The sequence below is a fragment of the Osmerus mordax genome, chromosome 14, assembly GCF_038355195.1.
Source record: "Osmerus mordax isolate fOsmMor3 chromosome 14, fOsmMor3.pri, whole genome shotgun sequence".
NCBI classification, from domain to species: domain Eukaryota; kingdom Metazoa; phylum Chordata; class Actinopteri; order Osmeriformes; family Osmeridae; genus Osmerus; species Osmerus mordax.
The window spans coordinates 13,711,429-13,731,185 of NC_090063.1; the positions used below are offsets into that span (position 1 = coordinate 13,711,429).

At 49.4% G+C, this 19,757-nt stretch overlaps 1 protein-coding gene across 3 annotated transcripts; it reads left to right on the forward strand.

Annotated features, from left to right (window-relative positions):
* The first annotated feature begins 3,640 nt into the window (after positions 1-3,640).
* Positions 3,641-19,474, forward strand: gpm6ab (glycoprotein M6Ab). 3 transcript variants are annotated; one of them, XM_067250043.1, is made up of 7 exons: positions 3,641-3,752; positions 14,147-14,339; positions 14,922-15,078; positions 15,250-15,403; positions 15,661-15,737; positions 16,467-16,532; positions 18,781-19,474. In XM_067250043.1, the coding sequence occupies exons 1-7, from the start codon at positions 3,749-3,751 to the stop codon at positions 18,931-18,933; spliced, it is 804 nt and encodes a 267-aa protein (XP_067106144.1). In that variant the 5' UTR covers positions 3,641-3,748; the 3' UTR covers positions 18,934-19,474. The 3 variants fall into 3 exon arrangements, with proteins under 3 accessions (XP_067106144.1, XP_067106143.1, XP_067106145.1); XM_067250042.1 differs by lacking the exon at positions 3,641-3,752 and adding an exon at positions 6,744-6,822; XM_067250044.1 differs by lacking the exons at positions 3,641-3,752; positions 18,781-19,474 and adding exons at positions 6,744-6,822; positions 18,240-18,741.
* The last annotated feature ends 283 nt before the right edge of the window (positions 19,475-19,757 follow it).

Consider the following 19,757-nt stretch of genomic DNA (forward strand, 5'->3'; position numbering starts at 1 on the left):
GGTGGGAGACAGAGGCCACTCAGCCTGCTGTTACCACGGAGATGAAGACAGAATCTCAGAAAGGCTCAACTGAAGTGGTACTGACATAGAGAGAGAGGAGAGAGAGAAGAGAGAGAAGAGAGAGGAGAGAGAGAAGAGAGAGAAGAGAGGGAGAAGAAAAAGGGTGAGAGAAAGAACAGAGAAGAGAGAGAGGAGAGACAGAGGAGAGAGAGAAGAGAGAGAGAAGAAAAGGGGGAGAGAAAGGACAGAGAAGAGAGAGGAGAGACAGAGGAGAGAGAAAGAAGAGAGAGAGAGAGAGAGAGAGAGAGAGAGAGAGAGAGAGAGAGAGAGAGAAGAGAGGAGAGAGAAGGAAGAGAGATAGAAGGTGAAAGAGACAGAGAGATATAGAAAGATGGGGAGAGAGAGGCAAGAGCAAGATAAAATGAGAGAAAAACAGTCAGCATCAGTCATGATCAGTGTGTGTGTGTGTGTGTGTTTGAGCTTCTCACCAGGGTCAGGGCAACCCTCCTAGAGCAGCTGAACATGGTCCCAATGCACTTAAGACAACCTGTTTCCTCCCGCTCACTATCTTTCTGATTTTCTCCCCCCGTCTCCTTCCCCCTCCCTCTCCCCTATATCTATGTTTCTCTCTCCCTACCTCAACCTCCCTCTCCCATATCTCTCTGTTTCTCTCCCTCTCCCTACCTCCCCCTCCCTCTCCCCTATCTCTATGTTTCTCCCCCTCTCCCTCTCCCTACCTCAATCTCCCTCACCCCTATCTCTATGTTTCTCTCCCTCTCCCTCTCCCTACCTCAATCTCCCTCACCCCTATCTCTATGTTTCTCTCCCTCTCCCTACCTCCCCCTCCCTCTCCCCTATCTCTCTGTTTCTCTCCCTCTCCCTACCTCAACCTCCCTCTCCTCCTTTCTCTACCCCCTCGCTTCCATCCTCCCTCACCCTCCCTCTATTCCTAGATAGCTTGTTTCCTCGAACTGTTACTTTGTAAAACTCCAAAGCCTGTGTGTGTGTGTGTCTAATGTGTGTGTGTGTCGCTAATAGGTGTGCATGTGCGTTTGTGTCTAATGGGTGTGTGGGTGTGTGTGTGTGTCTAATTGGGTGTGTGTCGCTAATAGGTGTGCATGTGCGTTTGTGTCTAATGGGTGTGTGGGTGTGTGTGTGTGTCTAATTGGGTGTGCTGTAGCTGCTGATGTGTGTGTGTGTGTGTGTTTCCTTTGGGAGCAGTGACTACCCAGGAGGAGGAGTGGAGTGTGTTATTCTGGAGTCTGGGGAGGGGAAGAGCGCACATAGCACTGGACACTGACACCTGCATACACACACACACACACACACACACACACACACGTGTAGATACACACACCTGTAGATACACTAGACTTAGGCACATCTATATACACAAACTGGTATACACACACATACACACCAGTAAATACACACACCTGTAGATATCCACATTAACTGCACTAGAGATAGACACCTGTACATACAAATACCTCGATATGGACATACCTGTATTCACCTGGCGAGGGAAACAACATAGACACACGTGTTGATATTCCTTGCCTAGACCTAGAGTACGCGCACACACACCTGTATACACCGGGTTAGTAGGATTAGAGTGAGGTCAGTACTATTAGAGGCTGGCCTCACTCCAGCAGGTCAGTATTATGAGAGCCTGGCCTAACTTTTCCCTTTTCAGAAAGACTGCAAGATGACTGTCTGTCGGCCTTCCTGTCTGCTTGCACGCCTACCTGCTGCCTGCCTACCTGCTTCTCTCTTTCTGATCTTTTCAGTGACTAAAGAGCTTACTGGCTCGATAGTCTCATAATCTAGCTACCTGTTACCCTGAAAATATAAGACTGGCTGGCTGGTCGTGTTTCAATGTAACTGTTACTAGAGATCACACGAGAAGCTGAAGACAACATGAGAGATACACCACAGGAGATACACCACGGGAGGTGTGCTGAATACCACCCCGGAGCGCCCGCGCCGCCGTCTCTCTCTACTCAGTATGCTTCCCACCGGGCAGTGTCAGCTCGCGCCCTGTCTACAGCGTTCGTGGTCAGCTGCCCCAGTTAGCATTAACAGGTTATGTTATGAACACACTGCAAGCGTTGAGGACCCGAAACGCTGTTACTGACTTACCTTTGGCGGTCGTGTCGGCGGACAGCGAAGTGGTGCTGAAATCGCTGCTCACCCACACTTGCGGACTGGGCTCTGTCAAATCCGCTTTGTTGTAGCTGCAGACATTGGCTACTTAACGCCAGGTTGTTGCTTTCCTGGATAGCTATTGGCTAAGCTTGGAATCAATCAAAGCTGGATGGCGTCAATCCCCATGTCTCTTGAAGATAAGTGGTCTACTAGAGAGCCATCTCGAGCTGTGGGCGGTGACTCCTGCATTGTCCAGAGCGTGCAGAGAATCGTTCCAATGTTATAACGCTCTACACATGCATCTTCTAAATATAGCTTTCTTAATTCCAAATCAGTGCTTGTCGATTTCGTTTCCCAGTCGAAGTTGTTTTTACTGAATTAATTTGTGGAATACAAACGTTTGTGGAACAAACATGCATACATGAGTTTGTGGAAGACACACGAACACAATCCTAGACAGACGTAGACACAAAACACGTATACACGTACACACGTAAGTATTGTGTCACGGGATTTGGCTCTACAGTGTCATTCGTTTGTATTTTAATGACAAGACAATGCCCAAACTATGTCAGATGCCATAAGCCTAAAGTGTGCTCGCTCTGACCTGGAACTCTGGTGATATTTTGGGTATGAGAGGCATTGTCAAAGTCTTATCTGACGCGTATGTAGCCGGTACAACAGCAATACTGCAGTAGAGCCAGATCAACACGTCATACCACGCGTTGATCGCTGGGTGGCGCTACGACGCCTCTTATGTTAATGTCAGCTTGTTTATGATGTTGACACAGGACAAAGGGGTGTGTTCGGTGATCGTGTAATAATGTGAGAGAATAGACCAACACAGGTTGAAATTGAATAAACTGACTGAATTAATCGAATATGAATGTAATATGTGATAGGTATAGAACAAGCGCGAGTCTAAGCACCTCATTGGAGCCTATACAATTGGAAACATGTCGAGGGAGGGCTATATGTAGAGACAGAGAGAAGGGGGGAGAGGGGGGGGGGAGGATTACAAACAAGCATACCTGTATTTTAATGTCATGACACCAGTTCACACGAATCCCTTCAAACTTGAAAAAATTGCAAAAGACAGAGATGAGAGAGACACCGTAGAGAGAAAGAGAAGGAAATCGATAGAAGCAAAAACAATGGGCAAATGTAAATCTAACAACCGACAACTGACTTCATACAGTAGCCTAGGCCTACTAGTTGGTTCCTACAATGTTTAAATGCTTATTGACAAGAGCTGAGCTGGGCTGCGTTGTCTGTGAGTAGTTTCATTCTCCAAAACTGTGCATAAGTGACCCGTCTCAGCGACCCGTCACCTCGCAACAATACCGACTGTTGTAGTTTGGTTTCTAATTATGTCGGTCGGACAAAACCTCATTGATTCAGTTTTTTTTTTTTTTCACTCTCCGAGATCCCCCGCCTGTGAAAGCGATTAGAGTGACGTTCCTTGATCCTGCTGCCCGGGGCTCCTGAGACCAGAGAGACTCTTGGCTCGCGACCCACAAAAGACTCGTTGACCTGAACGTTCCCCCTGACTAAAACAGGAGAATTCTTCTGAAACACAAGCAGGATACCGGAACGTCTGATGGGTGAGTAGATCAATGCTTTAGGTACTCTATAAGGTCCACACTGTCATCTAGAGCGTCAGAAACTATTTACAAAGGACGTTTTTACGTTGACTTTACTTTTCTGATGTTGGCTAACTACAACCAACTGGACCTAGGGTCACAACAGGTTAGTTACGATGAACACATGCAGCTAGTCTAGCTCAGGAATATCCTGTCAGATTTAACACTGGGTCAGCACATCAACAACAGGGGACAGACCTGCGATGCACAACGCTGTCTACGCCTCCACTCAGGTCCCTAAACCAAGTGTGAGTGGTGTGAGTTCAACAGAACAGGAAACAGCCTCCAAAATGCCCTCCGCCCCATGCGGGAAGAGATTAACTTCAGTCAGGTGGCTGAGCGGTTAGGGAATCGGGCTAGTAATCTGAAGGTTGCCGGTTCGATTCCAGGCTGTGGCAAATGACGTTGTGTCCCTGGGCAAGGCACTTCACCCTACTTTCTTTCGGGGGAATGTCCCTGTACTTACTGTAAGTCGCTCTGGATAAGAGCGTCTGCTAAATGACTAAATGTAAATGTAATTTGCTTGCTGGTTTCAAACAGCTATAGACTCAGTAAGACTTAGACAAACTCAGACGGAACAGACAGACAGACAGACTAGGTCACCGGCTGATTTATAACAGGCTGGTTTGAACAGACTGGTTTATAACACAAAGGCTGGATTGCAGGCTTATGTGCGTATATCATAGAACATTAGTTTCTGCCTCATTCTGCATGCAGGAAATCACATGTGGGGTAAATAACTCCTTGCTGCCCCCTCTAAACTGCCCTCTCCTCCCACCTCTCTCTCTATGGAGTTCTTTCATCATTCCAACAAGCAGGCAGTGTTAGACTGAAACACTCATCCTTCCAGACAGACAGACAAACAGGCGATGTTTGTGTGTGCTTGTATGCGTGTGTGTGTGGTGTGTGGTGTGTGTGTAAGAGAGCAAGAGACAATGTGTGTGTGAGAGAGTGTGTGAGTGTCTGTAATATTGTGATCAGCTTTGTCCGATTTTGTCAGGATGGAATAACCATCACTGGCCTCGTCCCTGTTCTCCTCCTCCTGCCCCCCCCCTCCTCCACCTCCTCCTGCTTTTCCGCCTCATATTCCTCAGTCAGTGCCAGGTCTGAGATTAGTAGCATCAGCAGCTGAATGTGTGGTCAGTACAGTATGTACACTGTGCCCCTTCTGATAAGCCCTGTGTGTGTGTGTGTGTGTGTGTGTGTGAGAAATTGTGTGAAAATGTGTGTAGAGAGTGTGTAGCGTCTGTGTGTGTGACCCAGGCACAATCCTCTCAGGAATCCACCTCCCATGTTACAGAGGTGACCTTTGACCCTGTCCCATGCAGTGTCTAATGCCCTTGAGAGGCAGCCTGGTCTAGAGGGGGAGGGGGGCAGACTAGTCTTGGGATGGGGGGGGAGGTAGGACTACTCTGGAGCATGCTGGCTTGTGGCTAATAACAGTGTGACACCACAGCATGTACATGATAAAACTACTAAAAAAGTGTAGGTTCATTGTTTAGGAAACCCCCACATTCTCCAGGCCACAGAAGACTGAGGCTTGACACTAAAATTCCTAACCTGAGTTGTTGCCTCGGTCCGCAGGTACTGGTCGGATGGGAGAACAGGGGCAAATTCTCCTAATTCAATGACCTGCAACACAATGTGTGTGTGTGTGCGTGTGTGAGATTGAGAAAAGAACATATACTGTGGATGGACCACAAACCCCTGTAACACGGATTGAGTTGGTTCCCAAGGTGATGGTGCTGGTTGCAGAGGCAGGGGAGGTTGTTGGCGAGGCGATAGAGAAACCTAGAGATAGCGACTGTTGCCGTGGCAGCGAGTGTTGACAGCCTAGATGTGGAGTATGACATCATCATCTCAGAACTGGAGGAGAACAGCATGAAAGATGCAGGAGGCTGCCTCTGGTCCTCTCTCTCTCACACACACACACACCTACACACACATGCACACACATTCCACAGACACACACACACACACAGGTCTTGAAACAGACTGCAGAACAGATTCGAAAAGGAGGTGGGTGAGGAGGGAGGGGGGTCATATTTACTATTTAAGGAGAAAAGTGAGTGAATATTTCATGGTGTTTTTGGAGAGCTATTTAAAACATCAAGGGATGCTTTAGTGCAATCTGACTGTCTGGAAGAACTAGCCCTGCGATGGAAGGAAGAGGAGAGAAGGGGAGAGGAGAGAGAGACTGTAGATGTCACTGTAGATGTTGAAACTTGGCTGCTCTCTCTCTCTCTCTCTCTCTCTCTCTCTCTCTCTCGATCTCTCTCTGTCACACACACACACAGAAGAGGCAGACACAAACACCATCTGTGTGACTCGTAGTGTTGGCTTCTGTTCGGAAAATGTTTCTATGGTACCAAGCCACACTGGCTAATCTGCTTAGAGTCCCCTCATCCTCCAGAACACTGCAGCCTGAGAGAGAAGGGTGTTCAGCATCAGGCTCTCTCACACACACACACACACTTCTCTTTGTCTGTGTGTGAGTGTCTGGAAGGTAGATAGTCGTGTGGAGTCCAGTTTCTAGCCCTCCAAGCTGAACCAGGGAGAAAGGGAAGGGGGAAGAAACAAGTCAAGAAGGCAGGGAAGGAGGAAGGAAAGGAAAGAAGAGGAGAGATTATCATCCAGGAGAGAGAGAGAGACAGGGAGAAAGGGAGAGAGACAGAGAGAAAGGGAGAGAGGCAGGGAGAGAGGAAGAGAAAAGGCGGGAGGGAAGGAGACAGCGAAAGAAGAAAGTGGGAGGGAGAGACAGGGAGGGAGGGAGGGAGGGAGGGAGAGAGAGAGAGAGAGAGAGAGAGAGAGAGAGAGAGAGAGAGAGAGAGAGAGAGAGAGAGAGAGAGAGAGAGAGAAGAGGGAGGGGGCTGAGAGGAGGACTTCCCCTAAGCCCCTGCTACAGTACACTGCCTCCTCACACACACACACACTCTGACACTCTCACACACACACGCCACAGAGAGGATTGTAGCGTCTGCAGCAGTCAACAACATGGAGGACAACATGGAAGAAGGACAGGGAGGAAAGGGTAGGACAGGAGACTATCTATCTCTCCATCTCTTTATCGCTCTCTGTCTCCATCTCTTTTTTCGTCCTGTGCACGTAGATACCTGTTCCCTTTGTCTACATAGAGCTATGGTCTAGATTCTCTATCTCTCTTTCTTTCTTTCTTTCTTTCTTTCTTTCTTTCTTTCTTTCAATGTCTCTGTGTTGGTCTCTAATGCTCTTTGTCTCTGTCTTTCACTGTGTCTCTATCAGTGTCCCTCTGTGTCTCACTATCTCTTGTCCTCTCCTCTTTCTCTTTCTCTCTCTGTCCCTGATACAGCTAGAGGTAAATGGAGGGAAGAGGGGAGGGAGGAGAGGAGGGATGGAGGAGGGAGGGAGGAAGGGAGGGAGGGATGGAGGAGGATGGAGGGAGGGAGGGAGGGACGGAGGGAGGGAGAGGGAGAGAGAGAGAGGGAGGGGTGAGGGGTTCTGCGGACGTAGAATGTTTGGATCAGAGGGGAGGGGCTGGTGGGAAGGGGGGTGAGAGGAGACGCATGTTTTGACAAAAAGAGAGACGTGTGTGTGTGTAGGGGGAGGCGTCGTGGGAATAGTCTTTGTTCAGTTCCATTGTGAGCTGCTTCACGCCTGTCGTGATGGCTTACTGAGAGAGCACCAAATCTACCTCCATCCTATCTCTGTCTATCCCTTTCTCTCTCCACCTCTCTCCCTCCATTTCTCTCCCTCCATATCTCGTTCTCTCCATCTTCACCCCGCCCCGCTCCCCCCACCTCACTATCAGTGCAGCGCCCATGCCTGTGTGATCAGTCTTTCTCTCTGCTGTCACCATGGCTGATGTGGGCTCTGTCTATTTGCTGGGGTGATGCAATGGTTCCAGGTGTTGTCCTGTACCAGCCGCTAAACAGCTCGGGCCAATCTTTTACTCAAAACAGAGGCTTTGTTTCTGTTCTACTGTCCTCCTTCCCTCTCCTTCTCTCCTCTCCTCTCCGCCTTCTCCCCTCTTCTCCCCCCTCCCCCTCCTCCCCCCTCGCCACCTCCTCCCCTACCCATCCTGCTCTCCCCTCCCCTCCCTGCCCCCAACTCCCCTCCCGCCCAGCCCCACCCAACATGGCATTTACATATAGAGAACGAGAGAGAGGAAAGAGAGAGAGGGAGGGAGGGAGGGAGAGAACGAGCAGGAGAGAAAGAGGGAGAGAGAGGTAGGACTCGAGGGAGAGAGAGAGAGCGAAAGAGGGAGAAAGGGAGAAAAGGAGGGAGAGAGGGGAGGGTCTCCGCTGTCAGAGTAATAGTCTTGCCCGGAGTCTCTGCTTTAACTAAGCACTCCCCTCATTCCTCTCGTCCTCTCCCTCCCTCGCTATTCCTGACCCACTTCTGATGAGGGGGGGTGAGGGGGGGTGAGGGGGGGTGAGGGGGGGTTGTGGGTGGGGGACGGGCGGCTTACAGCATACAGAATAATAATAATGTTTTTATATCCATTCATCCTTCTTTGGCCTCTCTCTCTCTCTCTTTCGTTCTCTTACTCTCATTCTCTCTCGTTCTCTCTCGTTCTACCCACCTTCGTCTCACTCTGCTCATTGCTGTTCTAGCTGTGGAGTTGGTTTAACATGAAAAAGCTTCATCGCTCTCTCTCTCTCTCTCTTTGTGTGTTTACGTGTGCATGCATGTGTGAGTTTGTGTGTGTGTGTGTGTGTGCGTTTGTGTGTGTGTGTCTGTGTTGTTGAAAAAGGATTTGTGGGATATGACAGTTGTTTACTTTAAGAGAGGCATGCTGTGTACTGTGCATGAGGGGTTGTTTAGGCATGGTGCTAGAAGTAAACAGCTAAGTGGCCAATCTTTCATTCTCTCTACACCTCTCCCTCCCTTCCTTCCTCTTTCCCTCCATCTCTTTACACCTTTGCCTCACTCTGTGGGTCATTTCCACTTCGTTATATCAAACCACAAAAGAAACAGAACTCACCAGCATGAAAACATCAATGCAAATCTCCTTAGAGGTGGAGAAATAGAGGGAGAGGAGAGGAGAGTGGAAGGGAGTAATGAAGTAGATGAAAGGAGAGAGGAAAGGAGGAAAGGGATGATGAAAGAAAAGAGAGAAGAGAGGAGGGAGAGAGGAGAGTGGTGGAATGATGGAGTGATGGAGGGAAAGAGGTGGAGAGAGGGGTGAGATTAGGTAGTGAAATACTGTAATGGTTTCCAAGAGGCAAACATCCTTTAGCCACATATCATCACTCCCCCCTACAAACACACACAAACACAAAGATTTACAATCAGCATTCGTTCGTTCTAGACACAAATCGTCCATCATCTTATAAACATGGACATTCTATGAAACAAAAACATGTTTGTGCCTGCAGTCTTACAGTCGCACAGTGACACACACTAACCCCCACCCCCACACACAACCCCCACACACACACCTCACACCCCCTCCACACACCCCTCACACACAGACCTCTTCATCCACACACATACCCCTCTTACAAACACACATTCTACATCTTGCATGCACGCACGCACACACACACACACACACACACAAACACACACACACACACTCTGAGAACTCCTGCAGGGATTGAGACAAGAATAAATGATTCATGTTAAGCAGATGGTAGAGTGCTGTAGTTGTATACCCCCTTCAAGTGTGTGTGTGTGTGTATGTGTGTTCACACATGTGCATGTGTTTACATGTGTGTGTTTACATGTGTGTGTGTGATACAGTGTGACAGATACATTGAATGACAATATAAATGTTTTTTATTCAGCGTAATTGTGAGGTGGTTTAATCACAGTCAGATTTAATAACACTGAAACTTTATTGATCTGTTGTCTGGCCAATTTACTTGCTGGAGTGAAATTAAATACCAGCACTTATCCATGCAGGTCTGACAGGAGAGTGTGTATAGACCGGTTCCCCCATAGAATGGTGAAGATAAATACATTACAACACCACCAACATCTCACCATTCATCCCCAGCTAATACACGTGTGTGGGGGAAATCTTCATAGATCCCACAACTTTAAGTGCTATTTCCAAGGTTTATTAGAGGGATAAGGGTTAGAATTAGAATTAGTGTTAAGGTTAGGTTAGAATTACACAATTTGAAAAGGGTGTGAATTGTTGGTCTTCACTAGGATAGTAAAACAAACCTGTGTGTGTGTGTGTGTGTATTAACCCTAACCCTGGACCGAGGGGAAACCCGTTAGAGACCCATTATCACTTATGAACCAGCTGCTGCTCAATTTTGTCTGTGGTACCTTACACACGCACGCACACACACACACACAAACACACACTCACTCGCTCTGGTGCTCTAGCACAAAGGCCAGGTAGCCTTGACTTCCCTCGGAAAATATTCATAAACCACCGCTTCACCACCAGTATCTCTTCATCCCACCAAACCTCCATCCTTCCTCCCCTCCACCCATCCATCCTCTCTCCTTTCACACTTTCATTTCTACACAACTCCACTCCTACGTCAGCCCATCATTCCACCCCCCCTCCTTTTATCCTCTCTCATTTCATCCCTCCATTTCTATATCCCTCCACCCTCCACCCCTACAGGGTTGTGAATTTGTTTGTTTACATTACACGTCAGCAGATGATGTCACAGACATTGCTTTTCTCAGCGCTGCTCTGGTCTCTACAGTCTGGTCTAATGCTAGTCTCTCTAGTCAGGTCTAGCTCTGAAATGTCCAGGCTGGTCTAGCTCTAGTCTATATAGTCTGTTCTAGCTTTAGAATCTCAAGTGTGGTCTAGCTCTGAAATGTCCAGGCTGGTCTAGCTCTAATCTATATAGTCTGTTCTAGCTTTAGAATCTCAAGTGTGGTCTAGCTCTGGTCTCTCTAGTGTGGTCTATATCTAGTCTCCTGTTCCATCATGCCAGGCGATGATAGATGTGGTCAGTGATGTCTTTTACTCTATTGATTTCCCTCTCCTGCCGCTGTGTCCCTGTAGATTTCTCTAGTCTTACTGTCAATAATAGACTCTGGTGAGTCACGCTGCGAGTGTGTGTGGGTACTGTGGAGAGATGCAGTCTATTATACCACATTACTCACAATTCACATGATTGTCATGTTTACCTTGGCAGCTGGGTCCTACCTCACATGTTTGTAGTTGAGTCTTGATATTTGTATGATCTCTTGAGACTACAAATCCTACTAGCTAGTGACAGAAAAGGTTCAATGTTAAAATATCCATGAGCGGGCTGCACTTGTGGATCTGTAGAGAAGAAGGAGGAGAGAGACAGAAAGAGAGAGAGGAGAAAGGGAGGAAAGAGAAGAGTCTAACTGAACCAAGCTCCAGTCTACCTTCCCCCAGCCCCGGTCGCCCTGCACCCAGCTCCAAGTCTACCTGCACAACCCCAGTCTACATGCCTCCAACCTCAGTCTAACTACCCCAGCCCCAGTCTACCTGCCCCAACCTCAGTCTACCTGCCCCAACTTCAGTCTACCTGCCATAACCTCGGTTTAACTGCCCCCAACCTCAGTCTACCTGCCCCAACCTCCTGCCCAGGAGTTGCCCTCTCTGTTGTAACGAGTTAGATTCCCCATAAGCCACTGGTTGTCGTGGTGCTGTAGCGTTGTCATGGTGATGCTACAGTAAAGTGGGTCACACAGCTCTGAGCCCTTGCCTGTTGGCATGGCAACCATGCTGGATGATTAAACATGCGCAGATGAGTCAGAGACCTGTCTGTCTCACTATAGAGGAGGTGTACACATATACACAGCCATACTGTCACTCACCCAGTCACACACCCATCTCTCCATGTATGTTAGGCTAGGCTAATGTGTTACTGTCATCGTCTTTACGCTAGGCTAGGTTAGGGTAATGCATCACTGTGATCTCTATCTCTACGCTAGGCTAGGTTAGGGTAATGCATCAGTGTGATCTCCATCTCTACGCTAGGCTAGGTTAGGGTAATGCATCAGTGTGATCCTTATCTCTACGCTAGGCTAGGTTAGGGTAATGCATCACTGTGATCTCTATCTCTACGCTAGACTAGGTTAGGGTAATGCATCAGTGTGATCCTTATCTCTACGCTAGGCTAGGTTAGGGTAATGCATCAGTGTGATCCTTATCTCTACGCTAGGCTAGGTTAGGGTAATGCATCAGTGTGATCTCTATCTCTACGCTAGGCTAGGTTAGGGTAATGCATCAGTGTGATCTCTATCTCTACGCTAGGCTAGGTTAGGGTAATGCATCAGTGTGATCTCTATCTCTACGCTAGACTAGGTTAGGGTAATGCATCAGTGTGATCTCTATCTCTACGCTAGACTAGGTTAGGGTAATGCATCAGTGTGATCTCTATCTCTACGCTAGACTAGGTTAGGGTAATGCATCAGTGTGATCTCTATCTCTACGCTAGGCTAGGTTAGGGTAATGCATCAGTGATCCTTATCTCTACGCTAGGCTAGGCTAGTGTGTTACTGTGATCTCTGTGTGCTAGGCAATACTAGGGGTAGGCTAAGCTAGTTATGATACATTTGCTTTCTTCAACCTTCTTAGCTGGTATACTCACTGTCCCATGAACCCAATTGCACAATACACTCACACACACACACACACACAATCAGTCATGAATGCAAGAGTCTGGTGGGGAAAGCAAGCGTTACCATGGAAACCAAAGCTGGTAGGGTAATGGAGCCACGAGAGGTTCTTCTGACTATACATTGGCTTTGTCTTGTCAGTATGTGTGTGTGCTTTTGTAAGTGTGCCGATTGTGCGTGTGTTAGGTAGCTTGGGGTAAAATCCCCAGCGAGCATGTTTGACAGATGGACAGACAAAGGATAGGGGTGGGGGAGAGGGTGTGGGCAGGGTGGGGGCCAGGGGGGAGAGGGTGGAGGCAGGGTGGGGGCCAGGGGGGAGAGCGTGGAGGCAGGGTGGGGGCCAGGGGGGAGAGGGTGGAGGCAGGGTGGGGGCCAGGGGGGAGAGGGTGGAGGCAGGGTGGGGGCCAGGGGGGAGAGGAGCCATAGAGAGCGAAAGGGGTCAGGAGGGATCTCTTTGTCAAGTGGTGGTTTGTTGCTGTAGAATACACATCAGTATTTAAATTACATAGCGCCGAACACAGCAACAATATATGCACTATTTGTATCCTTCTTTGTCCACAAGCGTCTGCTAAATGAAGACAAAAATATATAAATGTAGTTAAGCAGGGCTGCTGGGCCAACCAGAGAGAGGAACTTCATTTCTAGTTCAGTTCTAATGCCTTGTTTGGCTGACATGTGTATGCCAGGCAGTATGAGATTGTTCTCCAGCTGGTTCAGATCTACACATACACACTCCTCATCTGTCTCTGGAGGTAACACCTCCTCTGGTGGATCATCCTGCCTCGCTTGCCTAATAAGATAAACCATTTCTCCTCACCCTCTCGTCTTCTCACTCTCTCACCCTTACTCTCTCATCCCTCCCCTCCTCTCACCCTTTACCCTTTCCTCCTCTCACCCTCTCACCCTTTTACCCTCTCATCCTCTCATCCTCTCACACTCTCATCCTCTCAGTCCAGTTAAACACCATTACCCTGACCCTTTGCATAATGTAACTTGTTCAAGCTGCAGGTTCACTGAAAGGACAACATCTATGGTTAATGTGTGTGTGTTTGTGTAGGTGTGTGTGTTTGTGTGTGTGCGTAAGTGCGTGCATGCATGTGCGTGTGTGTATGTTTACCATGTGAGATATAGCAGACCTGCTCTGACGAGACAGATCCATTAAGGATTGGCTCCTCTGATCAATACTGTTTGCTGAGTGGCTATTAAAGCCATCAATCACCTACAGGTGATTATGATTGGCTGCAGTGACACTAATGGCTCCCCCTTAAGACAGATGAACAGGGATGGGCCGCAACGTGGTTGGCTGTTGGTTGTTATGGTCACAGATATGCTGTGATGTGTGGATAAGTGTGAATTTGAAGGTGAGTTAGATGGATGGACAGATGATGGGATGCATGGAGTAGTATGTTAGATGCAGGGGAGGGATGGAGGGATGATTAGAAAGGTGTACAGGCAGAATGAAGGGCTGGACGGAGGATCTAATCCACCTCTGTCTTTACTTTACTTTACTCTCCTCCTACTCCTCTCTCTCTCTCCTCATCCTCCTCTTTTGCTACTTATCTCCTCCTCCCCCTCCTCTCTCTAACTCTCTCCTCATTTCCCTCTTTCCCTACTTATCTTCTCCTCCTCCTCTCTCAAACCCTCTCCTCATCTTCCTATTTCTCGACGTCTCTCCTCCTCTCCGACTCATCTCTCCCCTCTCTCCAACTCTCATCTCTAACTCTCTCCTTTTCCCCCTTTCCAACTCCCTCCTCTCCTCTCACTCTCTAAATCCCTTCTCTTCTCCTGTCTCCCCCCTCCAGGGTGTGCAGAGTGTTGTACTAAGTGTGTGGGGGGGCTGCCCTATGCCTCCCTCTTCGCCACCATCCTGCTCTACATGGGGGTGGCCCTGTTCTGTGGGTGTGGCCACGAAGCATTGAGTGGCACCGTCATCATACTGCAGAACTACTTCGAGCTGGTCAGAGCACCAATGGAAACCCTTGACGTCTTCGCCATGTGAGTGACCATGACGACCAGCACCGTACATGTGAATATCCTGTCTGTCAAACTCTTCTCTCCTTCCTCGTTTCTCCCTCGATTATATCCTTCCTCCTTCCCTCCTCCCCCCCCCCACCTGTTCACTCCCAGACACAGCAGAGAGAGATAGAGCAAAAGTGTGTAAGTGTGAATGTGTGTGTGTGTATCTGTGTGTGCGTGTGTTTGTTGGCTTGAGTCCTGTTTGGAGATTTAAACCTCCTGAAAAGACTCTGGGTTGTCCAGAATACACCTGCTCACCGGAACTCTGCCTGCTGAGTGTGTGTGTGTGTGTGTGTCTCTGTGTGTGTGTGTCTGTGTGTGTGCGTGTGTCTCTGTGTGTGTGTGTGTGTGTGTGTGTGTGTGAGCAGGAACATGTTTCTAGCCATAGCAGGTGTAACAGTTCCTGTAGATGGATGGAGTGCATTAATCCACAAAGAAAATTGGAAACCACTTCACACACTAAGCTGTCAATACATGCTGGTTCCCACAACATGAATCCTTTTCTCTTTGTGCGTGTGTACATGCATGTGTGTGTGTGCGTGTGTGTGCGTGTCCCACCAGTATTGACATCCTGAAGTACGTGATCTACGGCGTGGCAGCCGCGTTCTTCGTGCTGGGCATGCTGCTGTTGGTGGAGGGCTTCTTCACCACCGGCGCCATCAGGGACCTGTATGGAGAGTTCAAGATCACAGCGTGTGGACGCTGTGTCAGCGCATGGGTGAGGCTGGGGACTGAGGGGGGGCGGGGCGGGGGGGGGGGGGGGGGGGGATGTGAGAGCAATCAGAAGAGTTTTCGTTGAACGTTTGCGAAACATAATTGTTCTCTCTCCTCTCACATCCCCTCCTCTCTCATCCTCTCCTGTCCTGTCCTCTTTCCTTCCCTCCTCCAGTTCATCCTCCTCTCCTACCTCTTCTTCCTGGCCTGGCTGGGGGTGACAGCCTTCTCCTCTCTGCCCGTCTTCATGTTCTACAACGTCTGGTCTCTGTGCCAGAACACTTCCCTGGTAGAGGGAGCCAACCTCTGCATGGACTTGCGCCAGTTTGGTAAGGGGCACCCATGCTGTGTGTGTGTGTGTTTTATTTGGATATGTGTGTAAAAGGGATTATGTATGTATAGTTGGTGTGTGTGTGTTGTAAGGGGTTGTGTGTGTGTTTTAATGGTCTGTGTATACACATGTTTTAATGGTGTGTGGGTGTGTTTTGACTGTATGAATGTACTAGTGTATTAATGGTTTGTCTGTGTACAGGTGTATTAATGGTGTGTTTTACTTGTGTATTTCTGCTATGTGTGTGCGTGTCAGGTCTGGTGGCCCTGTCAGAAGAGAGGAAAGTGTGTACAGGATCTGAGAAGTTCTTCAAGATGTGTGAATCCAACGAGGTGAGAGGGAGAAGAAGGGGGAGAAGGGGAGAAGGAGAGAAGGGGAGAAGGAGAGAAGGAGAGAAGGGAAAAAGGGGAGAAGGGGGGAAGGGGAGAAGGAAAGAAGGAGAGAAGGGAAAAAGGGGAGAAGGGGGGAAGGGGGGAAGGAAAGAAGGGGAGAAGGAGAGATGGGGAGAAGGGGGGAAGGGGAGAAGGAGAGAAGGGAAAAAGGGGAGAAGGGGGGAAGGGGAGAAGGAAAGAAGGGGAGAAGGAGAGAAGGAGAGATGGGGAGAAGGGGGGAAGGGGAGAAGGAGAGAAGGGGAGAAGGAGAGAAGGGGAGGAGCGGGGAAGGGGGGAAGGAGAGAAGGGGAGAAGGGGAGAAGGAGAGAAGGAGAGAAGGGAAGAAGGGGGGAAGGGGAGAAGGAGAGAAGGGGAGAAGGAGAGAAGGGGAGAAGGAGAGAAGGAGAGAAGGGGAGAAGGGGAGGAGCGGGGAAGGGGGGAAGGAGAGAAGGGGAGAAGGAGAGAAGGAGAGAAGGGAAGAAGGGGGGAAGGGGGGAAGGAGAGAAGGGGAGAAGGAGAGAAGGGGAGAAGGGGAGGAGCGGGCACCGAGGAGGGAAATGTAAGGGATGGGAGAGGATAAGAGGGGAGGAGAAGGGGACTAGGAGAAAGTGTGTTGTGTTTGTACTGATAAAGTTGTGTTGGCTCTTAATGTAATAAGTAATAAAGTTGTATCATGTTTGAACGTTGCAGCTGGACCTGACGTTCCACCTGTACGTCTGCGCTCTGGCTGGGGCGGGAGCTGCTGTCATCGCCATGGTGAGACCCCTCTTCCTCTCCTCTGATTGGCCTCTGGGTTGCCGAGTGTTGAATGGACCCTCCTGCTGTCACTGATAAGGGTGTTTCTGCTGAACCCGGGAGGGAGGGAGGGAGGGAGGGGGGGGGGGGTACAGTAGATGGAGGAGAAGAGGCAGTGATGGAAAGGTATATGGGATGATGAAGGGAGGGATGGAAAGAAAGGGGGAAAGTATATGGAGTAAAATACTGATATTTCAAGAGGAGAGAATAGAAAGAGAGGATGATGGAGAGAGAGACAAGCAGATGGAGAGAGAGAGAGATCGAGAGGGAGAGACAAGCAGATGGAGAGAGGAGAAAAGCAGATGGAGCGAAAAAGAAATAAGATGGAGAGAGAGAGAGACACCGAGAGAGCGAGAGAGAGAGAGAGAGAGAGAGAGAGAGAGAGAGAGAGAGAGAGAGAGAGGTGATGCACTGAACATTGGAAATGCATGGGAAGGTGTTGCCATGGAAACAGGGAGAGGAGCGGTTGAGAGCAGCTCCTACATGATGGTGAGAAGCCCATTTAAGAGAGGGATGGAGAAGAGAGAAGCAGAGAAGGATGGAGGAGATAAAGATGGAGGGGTGGAGTAGAAGAGGATGGTTGGATGAAGGGGAGGAGAGAGGGTAGAGAGTGGAGTATTGAGGATGGAGAGAGGAGGAGGGTGGAGAGGGGGATGAGTAGGAGGAGAGTATGCGTAAAGAGGAGGATGGAGGGAAGGAGAGAGCGATGCACATCACCTGAGGTAAAACACTCCATGGTTACGTTGGCGGGAGTGGCTCCTACCTTGACTGCACTGTCTCTTTCTGTCTGCATGTTCCTGTGTGAGCCCTTCTGGACGCAGTGTGTCTGCGTTGGTGTTTGCATATACAGAAATGTCTGTAAATTCGCCACCTGATGGCCATACATGGGAACGCATCAGACTATGACTCACCCAGGAGTAGCTAGGACACACACACACACATACACACACACACATACACACATACACGTAAACACACAGGTACACACACGTACACGTGCGCACATACACACACTTACACAGATGCTTGTCAGGCATGTGACGTCCCAATGAATACGTGACACGTGTGATTTTACTAAAGGGATCAGTCCGTTCTTGTAAAAAAAACGGTGCATAGACGACACAATAGAAGCGCGCCCTCTCAGCCATGTCCAGTAACCATAGCAATGTAAACCAGGAAGTAAAGAGGTATTGATGCAGATGTGCAGCAAACTGCAGCTACAGGGCTGTAGCAGATTACTGACACCTGCTGGATAGGACAGGTACCATAACAACAAGTGCCTCTGTTTATTATGGTCTGTTGTCCCCTCTCCCTTCTATCTCACTCTTGCTCTCACTCTCTCCACCTTTCACCTCCAATTCTCTGTACCTTTTTTTCATCCTCTCCCTCTCTCTCCATCTGTCCCTCCCTCCCTCCCTCCCTCCCTCCCTCCCTCCCTCCCTCCCTCCCTCCCTCCCTCCCTCCCTCCCTCCCTCCCTCCCTCTCTCTCTCTCTCTCTCTCTCTCTCTCTCGCTCTTTCTCTCTCTCTCCCTCTCTCTCTCTCTCTATCTCTCCATCTCTCTGTCTCTCTCCATCTCCCCCCCTCCCTCTCTCTCTCTCTCTCCATTTCTCCCTCCCTCTCTTTCCATCTCTATCTCCCTCTCTTTCTCCCTCTCTCCCCATCCCCAGGTTGCAGGTGTAGGGGTTCTCATCCGTAACTACACAACTCTGAGCTCACATGGCCGATATTGCACACGCTTCTGACCCCTGACCCCCGAACCCTCACTCTGCCACCTGGGGTCTTAGCTCCGCCCTCGGGGCACCACTTGTACCTGTCACATGACTATGTTAAGGACAGCAAATTGGTTAACATCCCCACCCACCCTGACCAGCTAACAGACCATAATAATCTCCCACAGAGGATCGGAAATAAAATGGTGCCTCACTAAAGCAACTAAAACCGCTTGTCTGCGGTTGTGTTCCTGGTTATGTTGTGGTTGTGGTTGTTCTGTACTTGTATTGCCTTGGGGTTTAATTGCTAGTAATCTGATTGAGGTAAAGAGTAACCCTCTCATGTCAGTGCTGCAGTTCTAACATCTAACCTTCTAACCCTCCCCACCCCCTTGCCCTACCACTCTTCTCTGCACCCCACCCCTCCCTGCGTCCCTCTGCCCTTATACTCCCCGCCACCTTGCCCCCACCTTGCCCCTCCCCCTCCCCGCACCCCCAGGTCCACTACCTGATGGCCATTGCTGCTAACTGGGCCTACCTGAAGGACGCCAGCCGGATGCAGAAGTACGAAGACATCAAGTCCAAAGAAGAGCAGGAGCTGCATGATATCCACTCAACACGCTCTAAAGAACGACTCAACGCTTACACATAGACACACACACACAGACACACACACACACACATAGACTAGACACACACACATAGACAAACAAACACTCACACACCTAGACACACATAGACACACACCTGACTTACACAGATCAAACGCATGCACCTGACACACACACACAGTTCAAACACACACACCGCTGACACACAGATCAAAAACGCACACACCTGACATACACAAGCAGATCAAACAGACACAGTGATGTTAGTGTTCAGTGGTGCACCGGGTTGTGGGGTGTTGTGTTGTTGTTGTGTGGTGGGTGTGATGTCACACAGCTGTTACAGGGAGACCTGCTCCTGATACCCCCCCCCCCCCCAGCCCCCATCTCCCCCCTCCTTACCTCATCCTTCCTCCCATCCTTCCTCTCCTCCCCAGCCTCCCTGGTGGTGTGTATAGTAAGGTACCTCAGACAGCACATGTTAGTAGCACAGTGACTCACCAGTCATGGTCACATGGTCTGTCACATGGTCCAACCACGTTGTTGTCCAGTCTGACGTTTGATTGGTGTGTTTAGCAAGGTGGGGGGAGGTGTCACCTGACATGGGTGAGGGGGGGGGGGGGGCGGGGGGGATTGTTATTGTATAACTCTTTGTTCCTAAAAGTATTGCTCATTCTAAGGGCCAAGTCGCATGGCTCTGGGGTCACATGACTCTTTTCAGGGGTCACATGACTCCGTCTTTTTCATTGTGACCAAAGTGTCTCAGTGTCAGGTGTCCATAAACTCCATCCACACTGATTTCACACACAGATTCTCCTCCAGCCGGGAGGGGATTGGCTGGGAGAGACAGGTCGAAAGCAATGATGAG